The sequence below is a fragment of the Dendrobates tinctorius genome, unplaced genomic scaffold (assembly GCF_039654945.1).
Source record: "Dendrobates tinctorius isolate UK_male_01 unplaced genomic scaffold, ASM3965494v1 ptg000223l, whole genome shotgun sequence".
NCBI classification, from domain to species: Eukaryota; Metazoa; Chordata; class Amphibia; order Anura; family Dendrobatidae; genus Dendrobates; species Dendrobates tinctorius.
Window position 1 is genome coordinate 26,619,593 of NW_027361890.1, and position 13,979 is coordinate 26,633,571.

Genomic DNA, 13,979 nt, shown 5'->3' on the forward strand with positions numbered 1-13,979 from the left:
TCGCCCACTTCCATGGCGTCTTCCACCATACTTGCTCATTTTTGTAAAAATGTACCCAAAATACCACCATCTATATGGTACTGTAAAACAAGGTAGAAGGTGTCTCTACTATTGTGAGAATTTAAATCTCACTATAGATTTGAGGACGCAGAACTATTGTGTCTGGCCCAGTAGAGATTACACCTCAATGTAACAGACTGAAATTGGATGGTGTATGACAAGGTGTAGGGTGTTGTGAGTTCATTTTCCCCTTCACCATTGAGGTCTGATGAACTCCCTCTTCTGGTGAATGAAGGTAGTGAGGCTGATTGCAAAGCACCTGAGCAGAATGATGATGACGGGGTGACTGGGATTGCTGACTGGATATAAGGCAGCCAACGCCCTTCTGCCTTGCGAGTGATTTCTCTGAGGGATTCTAGGAGACCAGTCTGATTCCTGCTCCTCAAAAGCTAAGTTTTCTGCTCTGCTTTTTGCATTTGTGTTTTGGTTTTGTTTTGCCTTGTTTTTCTGGATTTCTGTCTTCCCCTGCTGGGTGAGCTGAATTCCTTTTTGCTCTGTCTTCAGAAAATACCTGAGTACTGATATAGTCTTTTTGAAGCCTAGCGTCTTCAGGGCTTTTTTCCCTATCAGTCTGTTGGCTCTTGTTTTGAGAGGGTTTTGGCGGATTGCAGACAGCAGCTTTTCTATCCTGTCCTATTTAGTTAGCTTGGGCCCCATCATTTGCTCAGCCTATCTTTCTATCTGTGTGAGTGTTTTTTCATCTTGCTTCACCGTCATTATATGTTGGGGGCTGCCTATTGTTTTAGGGTCTGCTCTGGGGCAGTTTAGATTTCCCTTTCTGTCTTTAGGCTATGTAGTTCTCCGGCTGTGATCGAGGGGTCTAGGGCACCGTAGGAACCCCCCATGGCTACTGCTAGTTCTTGTTGTTAGGTTCAGGGGTCTGCAATCCGATAGCTGCCAACTTCTTTGGTTTTCTGGACTTAGCTAGTATTTCTGTTTTTGCCTCCTACGGTGACTCATTCATAACAGTAGGGTGTCTATAGGATTGGTGAGAATTTGAATCTCACTATAGATTTGAGGACGCAGAACTATTGTCTCTGGCCCAGTAGAGATTACACCTCAATGTAACAGGCTGAAATTGGATGGTGTATGACAAGGTGGAGGGTGTCTATAGGATTGGTGAGAATTTGGATCTCTCTATAGATTTGAGGACGCAGAACTATTGTCTCAGGCCCAGTAGAGATTACACCTCAATGTAACAGGCTGAAATTGGATGGTGAATGACAAGGTGGAGGGTGTCTGTAGGATTGATAAGATTTTGAATCTCACAATAGATTTGAGGACGCAGAACTATTGTCTCTGGCCCAGTAGAGATTACACCTCAATGTAACAGACTGAAATTGGATGGTGTTTGACAAGGTGTAGGGTGTCTGTAGGATTGGTGAGATTTTGAATCTCACTATGGATTTGAGGACGTAGAACTATTGTCTCTGGCTTAGTAGAGATTACACCTCAATGTAACAGACTGAAATTGGATGGTGTATGACAAGGTGTAGGGTGTCTATAGGATTGGTGAGAATTTGAATCTCACTATAGATTTGAGGACGCAGAACTATTGTCTCCGGCCCAGTAGAGAATACACCTCAATGTAACAGGCTGAAATTGGATGGTGAATCACAAGGTGGAGGGTGTCTGTAGGATTGGTGAGATTTTGAATCTCACTATAGATTTGAGGATGCAGAACTATTGTCTCTGGCCCAGTAGAGATTACACCTCAATGTAACAGGCTGAAATTGGATGGTGAATGACAAGGTGGAGGGTGTCTATAGGATTAGTGAGATTTTGAATCTCACTATAGATTTGAGGACGAAGAACTATTGTCTCTGGCCCAGGAGAAATTACACCTCAATGTAACAGGCTGAAATTGGATGATGTATGACAAGGTGGAGGGTGTCTATAGGATTGGTGAGATTTTGGATCTCACTAGAGATTTGAGGACGCTGACAATGATGCTCTCAGTCCAAGTATTATTATTATTATTATTATTATTATTATTTATTGTTATAGCGCCATTTATTCCATGGCGCTTTACATGTGAGGGGGGTATACATAAAAACAAGTACAATAATCTTAAACAATACAAGTCATAACTGGTACAGGAGGAGAGAGGACCCTGCCCGCGAGGGCTCACAATCTTCAAGGGATGGGTGATAATACAGTAGGCGAGGGTAGAGCTGGTCGTGCAGCGGTTTGGTCGATCGGTGGTTACTGCAGGTTATAGGCTTGTCGGAAGAGGTGGGTCTTCAGGCTCTTTTTGAAGGTTTCGATGGTAGGTGAGAGTCTGATATGTTGTGGTAGAGAGTTCCAGAGTAGGGGTGATGCGCGAGAGAAATCTTGTATGCGATTGTGGGAAGAGGAGATAAGAGGGGAGTAGAGAAGGAGATCTTGTGAGGATCGGAGGTTGCGTGCAGGAAAGTACCGGGAGACGAGGTCACAGATGTATGGAGGAGACAAGTTGTGGATGGCTTTGTATGTCATGGTTAGGGTTTTGTAATGGAGTCTCTGGGCAATTGGGAGCCAGTGAAGGGATTGACAGAGGGGAGAAGCTGGGGAATAGCGGGGGGACAGGTGGATTAGTCGGGCAGCAGAGTTTAGAATAGATTGGAGGGGTGCGAGAGTGTTTGAGGGGAGGCCGCAGAGCATGAGGTTGCAGTAGTCAAGGCGAGAGATGATGAGGGCATGGACTAGGGTTTTTGCAGATTCTTGGGTGAGGAATGAACGGATGCGTGAAATATTTTTGAGTTGAAGTCGGCAGGAAGTGGAAAGGGTTTGGATATGTGGTTTGAAGGAGAGATCAGCATCAAGGATTACTCCGAGGCAGCGAGCTTGTGGGACTGGGGAGAGTGGGCAGTCATTTACTGTAATTGATAGGTTCGTAGGGGGGGTCACGTGAGATGGGGGAAAGATGATGAATTCTGTTTTGTCCATGTTGAGTTTCAGATATCTAGTGGAGAAGAAGGATGAAATAGTGGACAGACATTGAGGGATTCTGGTTAGTAGGGAGGTGATATCTGGTCCAGAGATGTAGATCTGTGTGTCATCAGCATAAAGATGATACTGAAAGCCATGAGATTCTATGAGCTGTCCCAGGCCAAAGGTGTAAATAGAGAACAGCAGGGGCCCTAGGACTGAACCTTGTGGGACTCCGACAGATAGGGGGCGAGGTGAGGAGGTGGTGTGTGAGTGGGAGACGCTGAATGTCCGGTCTGTTAGGTATGATGAGATCCAGGAGAGGGCCAAGTCTGTGATGCCGAGGGATGAGAGGGTCTGTAATAATAGGGAATGGTCCACTGTGTCAAAGGCAGCCGACAGGTCCAGGAGGAGGAGGACAGAGTAGTGTCGCTTGCTCTTGGCAGTTAAGAGGTCATTGGTGACCTTAGTAAGGGCAGTTTCAGTGGAGTGGTGTGACCGGAAGCCAGATTGTAAGCGGTCGAAGAGGGAGCAAGAAGAGAGATGGGAGGACAGTTCAAGGTAGACGTGTTGTTCCAGTAGCTTGGAGGCGTATGGGAGAAGTGATATAGGGCGATAGCTAGATACAGAGGATGGGTCAAGAGAGGGCTTTTTGAGGATAGGTGTGATGGAGGCATGTTTAAAGCTTGAGGGGAAAACACCAGTTGTTAGTGATAGGTTGAAGAGATGGGTTAGGGTTGGGATGAAGACTGTGGTGAGGTTTGGGATGAAGTGGGATGGGATCGGGTCGAGTGCACAGGTGGTGAGATGTGATCTTGAGAGTAGAGTGGAGAGTCGATCTTCTGTAATGGTGGAGAAGTTGGTTTTGAAGGTGGAGGGCTGGGAAGTCGGGAGGAAGGGCTCTGGGGGTTGTTGACCAAAACTGTCCCTGATGTTATCAATTTTCTGCTTGAAAAATGAGGCAAAGTCTTCAGCTGAGATGAGTGGGGAGGGAGGAGGTGCTGGGGGGCGGAGGAGAGCATTGAAGGTGTTGAATAACTGTTTAGGGTTGTGAGACAGGGAGGATATGAGAGATGAGAAGTAGGTTTGTTTAGCTGTGGCGAGTGTGGTCTTGAAAGTAGGGAGGGACTGTTTGAATGCGATGAAATGCTCGTTGGAGTGGGATCTTTTCCATCTGCGCTCAGCAGCCCTGGAAGCTCGCCTCAGCTCTTTGGTCAGGCTGGTGTGCCAGGGCTGTCTGTTGATTTTGCGAGTTTTGGTATGTGTAAGTGGGGCAGCGGATTCCAAAGCTACAGCTATTGTGGTGTTATATAGAGCGGCAGCGTCATCCGCATTGTGTAAGGAACTTATATCTGTAAGAGGGAGGAGGGATTCGGAGAATGAGTGTAGGTCAAGGTGTTTAAGATTCCTGCGAGGGTGTGAAAGTTTGTGGGGTGGGGATTGTAGACATGGAGTGAAGAGGGAAGAGAATGTGAGCAGGTTGTGGTCAGAGAGAGGAAGAGGTGAGTTAGAGAGGTTAGATAGGGAGCAGAGGCGGGTGAAGATGAGGTCCAGTGTGTGGCCATCTTTGTGGGTGGCTGTAGAAGACCATTGAGTGAGGCCGAAGGAGGAAGTGAGAGATAGAAGTTTAGTGGCAGCTGAGAGGGAAGTGTCAATGGGGATGTTGAAGTCGCCCATGATGATAGTAGGGATGTCCGCGGAAAGGAAATGAAGTAACCAGGTGGTGAAGTGGTCAAAGAAGGTGGTGGCTGGCCCTGGGGGGTGGTAGATGACAGCCAGTTGGAGGTTGGAGGGGGAGTAGATGCGCACAGAGTGCACCTCAAAGGAAGGGAGGGTAACAGAGGGTGGCAGTGGGATTGGGGTGAAGGAGCAGGTATCTGACAGGAGAAAACTAACTCCTCCACCATGTTTGCTGCTGGGGCGGGGGGTGTGAGAAAGGTGGAAGCCGCCATACGAAAGTGCAGCAGGAGAGGCTGTGTCAGAAGGGGTGAGCCAGGTTTCGGTGATGGCGAGGAAGGAGAGTTTGGTAGTAACAAAAAGATCATGGATGTAGGAAAGCTTGTTGCAGACAGAGCGAGCGTTCCACAGAGCTCCTGTTAGTGGGACTGGGGAAGCGGGGGCTGGGTGAATGGGTATAAGGTTGGAGAGGTTACGGAAGGTTGTGATAGAGTGTGGATGGGAGGTAGAAATGACTGTGGGAATGTGGTGAGGAGGACCAGGATTTGGAGAGATATCACCAGCAGTGAGAAGGAGCAGAGAAAGTGTTAGCAGGTGGGAGCAGGAGAGGGCATGAGGGGGCTGTCTGTGTTTGGAGACAGAGGATTGTATGTTAAGGAACAGTTTTGAGGCGGAGGTGAGGTGGATGGGGAGGATTGAAGAAGAGATGAACAGTTCCTTACTAGGAGTAGGGATTAGGGGAATTAGCAGAAAGTGAAGGATTATTGGGGTGAAAGTGAAAACAAACAGAAACATTGTTTACAGTGACTGTGTCCAGTTACCTTCAGTTCCAATTCTGGTTTTAATTCTTAAATTAATCTTCACACTTCTAGCACACACTTATAGAAATCACAATGCAGACTGAAGTCTATGCAGACTTGTACTCTGCAATATATGTACAACTAAGTGCAGTCAGGTGTGAAGCAGAGAGGAGTGGTCTCTGCTCATCTTGGCCAGACAATTAAGAGTGGACCAGATGTATATGATCAAGCCAGAGTAAACAAGGTCATAAATAACACTGGGGTAAGCTGGGGTTAGCTGAAAGGCATACCATGTGAATGCTAGGTGCAGAGGCAAGTCTATGTGCAAAGCTGGGTGACGCACTGTGTGTCCTTCATAGACAGACAGCAGGAGAGCAGGAGAGCTGGGTGGATGGACATACCATGTGAATGCTAGGTGCAGAGGCAAGTCTATGTGCAAAGCTGGGTGACGCACTGTGTGTCCTTCATAGACAGACAGCAGGAGAGCAGGAGAGCTGGGTGGATGGACATACCATGTGAATGCTAGGTGCAGAGGCAAGTCTATGTGCAAAGCTGGGTGACGCACTGTGTGTCCTTCATAGACAGACAGCAGGAGAGCAGGAGAGCTGGGTGGATGGACATACCATGTGAATGCTAGGTGCAGAGGCAAGTCTATGTGCAAAGCTGGGTGACGCACTGTGTGTCCTTCATAGACAGACAGCAGGAGAGCAGGAGAGCTGGGTGGATGGACATACCATGTGAATGCTAGGTGCAGAGGCAAGTCTATGTGCAAAGCTGGGTGACGCACTGTGTGTCCTTCATAGACAGACAGCAGGAGAGCAGGAGAGCTGGGTGGATGGACATACCATGTGAATGCTAGGTGCAGAGGCAAGTCTATGTGCAAAGCTGGGTGACGCACTGTGTGTCCTTCATAGACAGACAGCAGGAGAGCAGGAGAGCTGGGTGGATGGACATACCATGTGAATGCTAGGTGCAGAGGCAAGTCTATGTGCAAAGCTGGGTGACGCACTGTGTGTCCTTCATAGACAGACAGCAGGAGAGCAGGAGAGCTGGGTGGATGGACATACCATGTGAATGCTAGGTGCAGAGGCAAGTCTATGTGCAAAGCTGGGTGACGCACTGTGTGTCCTTCATAGACAGACAGCAGGAGAGCAGGAGAGCTGGGTGGATGGACATACCATGTGAATGCTAGGTGCAGAGGCAAGTCTATGTGCAAAGCTGGGTGACGCACTGTGTGTCCTTCATAGACAGACAGCAGGATGTACGCAGGCAGCCTAATAAGCAGGACTGCTGCACAGTGCACACACAAAAGGGTGGAAAAATGAACCCTTGGTAACTGCAGAAAAGAGGAAGAAAAGTATTTTTGCTTTTAAAAAAGCAGTTTGCACAGCAGTGTGCAAACAGCAATGCAGCTATCAGGGAGCCTTATAAGGCAGCCTAATAACCAACAGAGCTGATGCACAAAAATAGAGCCTCCCCTGTCACTGCACACAAAGTGTTGTGCTGTAAGTGGAAATCGCTAACAGCAGAAGCAGCTTTTTGGTTCTTCTTCCCTGCCTGACGCTCTCCCTTATTCAGAATCAGCAGCTGCAACCTCTCCCTAATGCTAATATCGGCAGAAGTAAGATGGCGGTCGGCGTGCATGCCCTTTTATAGCCCCTGTGACACCACGCAAAGCAAGCCAATCACTTGCATGCCCTTCTCAAAGATGGTGGTGACCGATGCCTATGTCATCGCGTTGCCCACAGTGTGCGTCCTCCATCATTGCTTGAAAAAGGGCACTGGAAGCATCTTTTGAAACGCGATGTTGGCGCCCTGGTCGCCGACCTCGTGGCCGACCTCACGCTATGGTCGGGTTTCGTTTCATGAAACCCGACTTCAGCGAAAGTCGGCGACTTTTGAATATGACTGACCCGTTTCACTCAACTCTAGTCCCGGGTACTAGGTAGAAAAAAGGAAAAATGCCGACCATGACTGATTTAACTTGAAGGGACAAGGGAACAGGTGGACTTGAAACAGACACTGGTCCATAGGTCAGGTCCCGAGTACCACGAACACCCCAAAGGAGAGAAGGTTAAAAGTCCCCGGTCATTGTGCTGAGTTGCTGAACGTGAGAAAAGTGAGAAGTACGCACCTGTAGAGGAATCCGGGTGGTCCTATCCCAACAGGAAGGAATTGTCATAGTGGCGTATGTGCTGGCGGGTAGCCATAAGCTACTCAGAGCATGATTGCTCCCGGTTTAGTTCAGCTCCCCGCATATTACGGGCCTTGCTCAACAACCGGTCCGACAAAAAGAAGGTGGAGAAGCTTCAGAAGGCAAAATGAAGGCGACGAGATTGTCCTGGACGACAATGGTCAAAGGAAGGGGGCATGTAGGGGAAGTGGACTGACCTATGGACCTGTCTGCGGCAGCAGGGTAATGTACAGTGTGCTTGACGTGGACTGCTGGATATGAAGGTGGGAGACAGCTAGAAATAGGAGGATAGTGAAGTACTGGGTTTGGCCACTAGGGGGAGACTAAAGACAGCGGAAACAGGAGATATAATGCTGTAGATTGGCCACAAGATGGCAGCAGAGAGCAGTGAGAAGCTGTGTGTGATTATACCTGACACATCTGCAGGTTCCTCTCAGTTTCACAGGCAGACATGGCTTTAAAGGGAACCTGTCACCCCCCCTCCCAGGCGTTCTTAAGTAAAAGAGCCACCTTGTGCAGCACTAACGCTGCATTCTGTCAAGGTGGCTCTTTTATTTAGCATCCCTTCCACCACCGAAATAATCGTTTCTAAAATTGGTCAGACATACCTGATATTTGACAGGGGGGGCAGGTCTTTCACCCCTGGACACAGATGCCTCACATACGTCAGTCATGTCCAGCTTTTGAATTTTGAATCCTCAGCATTCATTTCTTTTTCTGGCGCCTGCGCTGTAATATTCTTTCAGTGGTGCAGCAGGACCTGTGATGACATCAGCACCATGTGATCAGTAGGGGCGGAGCTCAGCAGAGCAGTGGTGCAGCAGGACCTGTGATGACGTCAGCACCATGTGAACCATAGGGGCAGAGCAGAGCAGGGCAGCGGTGCAGTAAGACCTGTGGTGATGTCAGAATATTACAGCGCAGCTGAGAGAAAAAGAAATGAACTCTGAGGAGGCAGCGCCAAATTCAAAAGCAGGACATGACTGACATATCTGAGGCGTCTGTGTCCAGGGGGGAAAGACCTGCCCCCCTGTCAAATATCAGGTATGTCTGACCAATTTTAAAAACAATTATTTCGGCGGTGCAAGGGACACTAAATAAAAGAGCCACCTTGACAGAATGCAGAATTAGTGCTGCACAAGGTGGCTCTTTTACTTAAAAACACCTGGGAGGGGTGACAGGTTCCCTTTAATATTGTTGCAATACAGCAGAGTGTTTGCAAGAAAACAAATTTAATTTCTCCTGTTCTGTGTTAGTTACATGACTATTATAACTCTCCTTCAAGTAAAATAATCTCTGGAAGCAGTTATCTTCCAGACACCATTCTCCTCAGAGCCTGGAAGAGGTTGTAAATCATGCACTGAGGGTGTTGTTCAAGATACAGCATGGTCACAGATGAGAAAAGCACTAATATCCACACAGTCCACTGTCAGTAACTATTTTACTTAGGAATGAAGATATTCCTACTTGGCTTTGATAAATGCACAAAGAAGACACATCAAACGAAACATTTTGCCAGAAGGCTATATCCACTGTGCTGGACAGCTCGGCACCCAAGAGAACTGTTTCTGCTATTTTCTCTATGTGAATTTACTTATTGGCTTGCCCTTCTGAAATGGCCACCATTAACTTATTAAACCCTGAGAGAAACTGATTTAATTAAGTGAGTGCAAAGCACGGGCTCGTCTGCGGTCTAGCACAGAGATTCACAATCTTATATATATATATGTTTCTATTCCTATTTCTCAACCAAATGTTCCCCTTCCATCCCTATATCAACCCAAGAAATTAGAGGAAAAGTCCGTCCTCGACTATATGGAGAATATTACAAAATTAACCAAATATACTGCATATACAAATCAGCGAAGGTGCCATGGACAAAGTTTACTGGAGCTGAATCTCTGCTCCACCATATATTGTCCCACAGAGAGACTCCTCTGCCAGAGAACAGAGAGGAAAACACAAGTCCTTCCTGGAGTTCACTGTGTGCTGTGTGAGCACCTAATTTAGCATAGAATCCTTAGTTACTGAACAGCATGAAAACATAGTGACAAATCTAGGGGTTCTAGCAGTTGATTCCGGTAGGAAAATGTGGTCCGTAGAGTCAATATACCTAACTAACTAACTAAAGGCTTTGTTCCGGCAGTTGTGTTTCTTGGCCCCGAAATATATTGTGATGCGTGCACGCTTACTTACTGCGCCATTGCAGTGGGCTTTTAGCATTTCTTACTGATAGGTCTGCTCCGAACGACACAATCAGGACACGCAGGTGGATGCAGAGCTCTTCTAACCGGTGAGCAATACGGAGGAGGCTTGTGCTATAACGCTTCCACAGGATGCGGCTCCTCTTACTTCACAGGTCCTGGCCCCTCCTGATTTTTTAACAGCTTTTAAAGCAGGAATTCCCTTGCATCCAGACAGATTCTGATACCGGTTAAGTTCAGCTTCAATCTCCCGCTGCTCTTTATTCAGTCAGGTGCTGTCACGAGAGGATGTCACTGTATTCCTCTCCACCATAGCCTCATACACTCCTCATTCCTGCAGACCCTGCTCAAGATGGCCATGCTTCCTCTTCCTGTCTTTCACTTTTAGAAAACCCTCCTCGTCATATCTTACAGGCATATCTGTTAGGCGTCGGGTTCCTGCCTCTGCACAGGAGGAATCCCGAGCCTTGCCTTCTGCAGTCTCCCATTCAATCCCGAACGCAGAAGAAGCTGCTCAGCAAAGACGTTGATCCCGATGTCTTACTCAGGCTAGTGATGTTGGCTTAGTTGCTGCTGCCATCCCAGGGTCAGCTATAGCAGCCTGCACTGGTCAGCAGTAAGCTGCTCCTGGGACGTCTTTCAGGCTACTGAGCATGCCCACGGGCCAACCTTTCATAGGAGGTCAGGGATCACATGCTCAGGTCCTGTTGCTCCCCGGATTGGTCCATGAGGAAGGTCCCGGAAGGACGCTGACTAATATGGCTATGTGTGTGTGTTGATGGATGCTTGTGACAGGTGACTGACTCACTAAGTATCCCTCCCTTGGTTGTGCATGAGATAGGGTTTTAGAGTCAGAGTCAGCGCTGAGTTGTGGCACTGCCTAGCGCTGCAGTGCCCCCAGCTCCTCACACATGCTAGCGCCAGAGTGTGCCACTCTACCTAAGGCACTACACTACCACATACAGCAGCATCCATTAGAGCGGCGTCGTGAGCATCTTACGTGCTTTCCAGTGCTAAGCATAGGCCGGCTAGTGGAGTCCGCCAGAGCTGCGCTGTACGCACTTAGTGCGGTAAGCAACTATCAGCTGCACCCTGTGACTGCTAACAGGGCACTGCATTCTATAAGCTTCTATCCAGGCATCGCAGTCACGGTGCTGAATGCTAGTGGGGCTAGAGGGACTCTAACCCTGTGTCCTTGGGGCAGAGTCCTGTGTCTTTGCACTAGCGCTCCCCTGCCGAGTCCTGTGAGGATAAACAGGCTCTGGCACTTGTTCCAGCGGCTCTGTGAGGTAACTGAGTTCGCTCCTGTACACACCGGGTCAGCAGTTAACCCACCGGTGTTCAGTTAGTACTCCGCCATTAATAAGCAGCAGTTTACCATCTCTGCATGGTGGACCCCGGGCTGCGAACGCACCTAGCCTCTATTTTATATTATTAGGTGCGTTTCGCAAGCCCCTAACAATATCACAGTCTCTTATCCATGTTCAAACAACAACGCCATCTTGTGGCCAGTTAACAACATTAACTATAAAGAAACAAATCTATTGACAACAGGTACAAAGATTATTCAGGCGTGAGTATATTTATCTTCAATTATACTACCCTGGTGAGCTAACACACAACTCACAAGGTAATTTACATAAAGTGATAAAAGATTATTTCTCAGCACCAACGCAACTGAGATGAGACACACAGGTAGGACTGGTTTCAGCATTCTATATCCTGTATGCCCATTTTAATAGCTTAGATAGGTCAAATGTGGTGACAGATTCTCTTTAAATAGACACATAAGCTTGATCATCATGCTGAGTATGGTGTCATCTCCACTCACCATTTTTGTGGTGTCCTTAAAGTCTTGGAAAACCACACAAATGTCAGACATCCATCCTTCAGTTGTTATTTGCGGAGGCTGACTAGAATACTGAAGGGCATGTTGGAGCTGGTATTCCTCAACTGGCCTCTGGTGCTTACAAAGCCTTGCCAGCTTGTGCAGTGTGGAGTTCCAGTGCAGGGTCACGTCTCATACCTGTCGATGAGCTGGCTCTTGCATGTGCTGCTGCAGCACTGCTAGAGCGGCATCAGCTGTAGCTGACTTGTGGAAATGGGTGCTGACGCAGCGTACCTTGATCTGGATCTATTAGGAATCCCTGACAGAATTTGGGCCAGTAATCCTAGGCGTCGGTTGCACATTTACCGTGTCAGGGTGGAACTTGGCCACGGCCTCCAAAATGCTCACCCCGTGTGCCGTCAGAGAAATATAGGGTCCCTAGCCATAAGCACTGGTCCACGTGTCGGTTGTTAAGTAGACAATCCCAGTAAGTGGATTGATAAGAGCACGGGTGATGTTTCTGCACAAGTGCTGGTACAAGGCACAGACAATACAGCATGAGAAAAAGTGGTGGCATGGGACCAAGTACCGAGGGACAGCTGCCCCCATGAGACAATGGAAATCCTCCGTGTCTTCAAGTCTAAATGGCAACATTTCCACAGCAAGCAGCCTGGAAATGTGCCCATTTAGCATTTGGGCCTGTTGGTGGGTGGCTGGGAACATTCATTTTCATTCCAAGGCGTGAGGTAGGGACAGCTTAACGCTGTGCTGGGACAAAGATTCGGATGCGCCAGATGATGGTGATTCAGAATGTGGAAGGGTAGGCGCAGGGCGGGAAGCATCTGTGTCAGTGTCATGGACAGTGGATTGGCAAACACCTATAAAAGGGGAAGGGGTAGTGCTGTCACCCGCTGGCACCAATTGTGGACCCAGAAATTCGGCCCACCAAATCGGGCGCTTAGGTGACATGTGCCTGATCATGCTGGTGGTGGATAGGCTCTTAGTGGTCAAGCCCCTGCTGATCTTGGCATAGAACAGGATGCAAATGACCATTTTTTTGTCTCAGAACGCTCTTTAAAAACTCCCAGACTGGGGAACATCTAACTATTTGATGGAGAAATTCAATACTGTCAGTGCTCTCCGCTACAAATGCCTGCCTTCTCCCTCTGGTCACCCCAGTGCCTCTTCCTGCCTTTTTGGTGCTGCCGATCCCTCCCCCTCAGCGCTGCTGGCCTCACTCTGCATGCCAGCTTCCCTGGTTGTGTTGGTGACTTCGTCATCCACCATCTCGTCTTCCACCGCTGCAGCCTGGTTCTCCCAACTTGATGATTTAACAACAACCTACATTATCGGCAATTGTATCTCATCAGCATCTACCTCCTTAGACAAAATTTGCCATTCCCGTCATCATCTTCTTGTGACCGTGGCTGCTCTAAGTCTTGTGCATAACTAAACAGTCCTGTCCTTCTTGGAATATGTGTCAGGAACACCGCACTGTACTTGCTCACTGAGCCAGTGCGTGTGTCCTGAGTGTCAGGATCCTGTCAGCGCCAGCGTGCAGCCTCCGCTGAGCAGGGACTCACCCGCACTGTAGGGGTACCGGGGTCAGGTACAGCCAGAAAGTACCGATGCACAGGACCTGTGCATGCTGAAGTTTAGCAATCAGACACAGGACCTACGGTCATGTGACTGCAGGGGGCGGGGCTTAGTGTCCTGCTTAGTGAGATGGAAAGACACTATACAGAATTACTCAGAGTCAGGCAAAACGGGGTTCATACACAGAGATAGCCGTAACGTACCAAGGATAAGACAGAGCGGATAGTCAGGGCCAAGCAGCAGTCAAAACCAAACAGACATAGAAGGTACCAAGCAGAATCCAAAGCAATATCCAGAGAACAGACCGAGTCATACACAGATTATCAAGCAACCAGAACACAGCAAAAACACACTCAGGGGTCACCACACTATGCCAAGGGCAAGAGTATAACTGACGGGGATGGGAGCATCCTGAGGCTATAAGAAGCCTCTCCCAGAACCAGGGAGAGGCCACAATCATAGCCCCAGGTGTGCAGGTAAGCCTTCACCGGGATCACAACCTTTAACCCCAGAAATGCCAGTCATCAGCACTGGTTCCAGACATTAACCCCACGTGTGCGAGTCAAACCCGCACTGAGATCATGACAGTACCCCCCTCTCAACGGGGGGCCTCTGGACCCCCAGGCTTGCCCGGATACTTAGCATGGAAAGCCCGCACCAGGCGATCAGCATGCATCAGTCAGGCCGGTACCCAGGACCTGTCTTCCGGT

General features: G+C 48.5%; 1 protein-coding gene across 1 annotated transcript; it reads right to left on the reverse strand.

The window, feature by feature from the left end:
* Nucleotides 1-1,555: 1,555 nt before the first annotated feature.
* On the reverse strand, nt 1,556-12,960 carry LOC141059026 (uncharacterized). The gene is made up of 3 exons (XM_073555232.1): nt 12,912-12,960; nt 5,738-6,737; nt 1,556-2,393 (listed from the first exon to the last, which is right to left on the reverse strand). Coding segments are annotated over exons 1-3 (1,050 nt in total). The 3' UTR covers nt 1,556-2,392.
* Between the last annotated feature and the right edge of the window lie 1,019 nt (nt 12,961-13,979).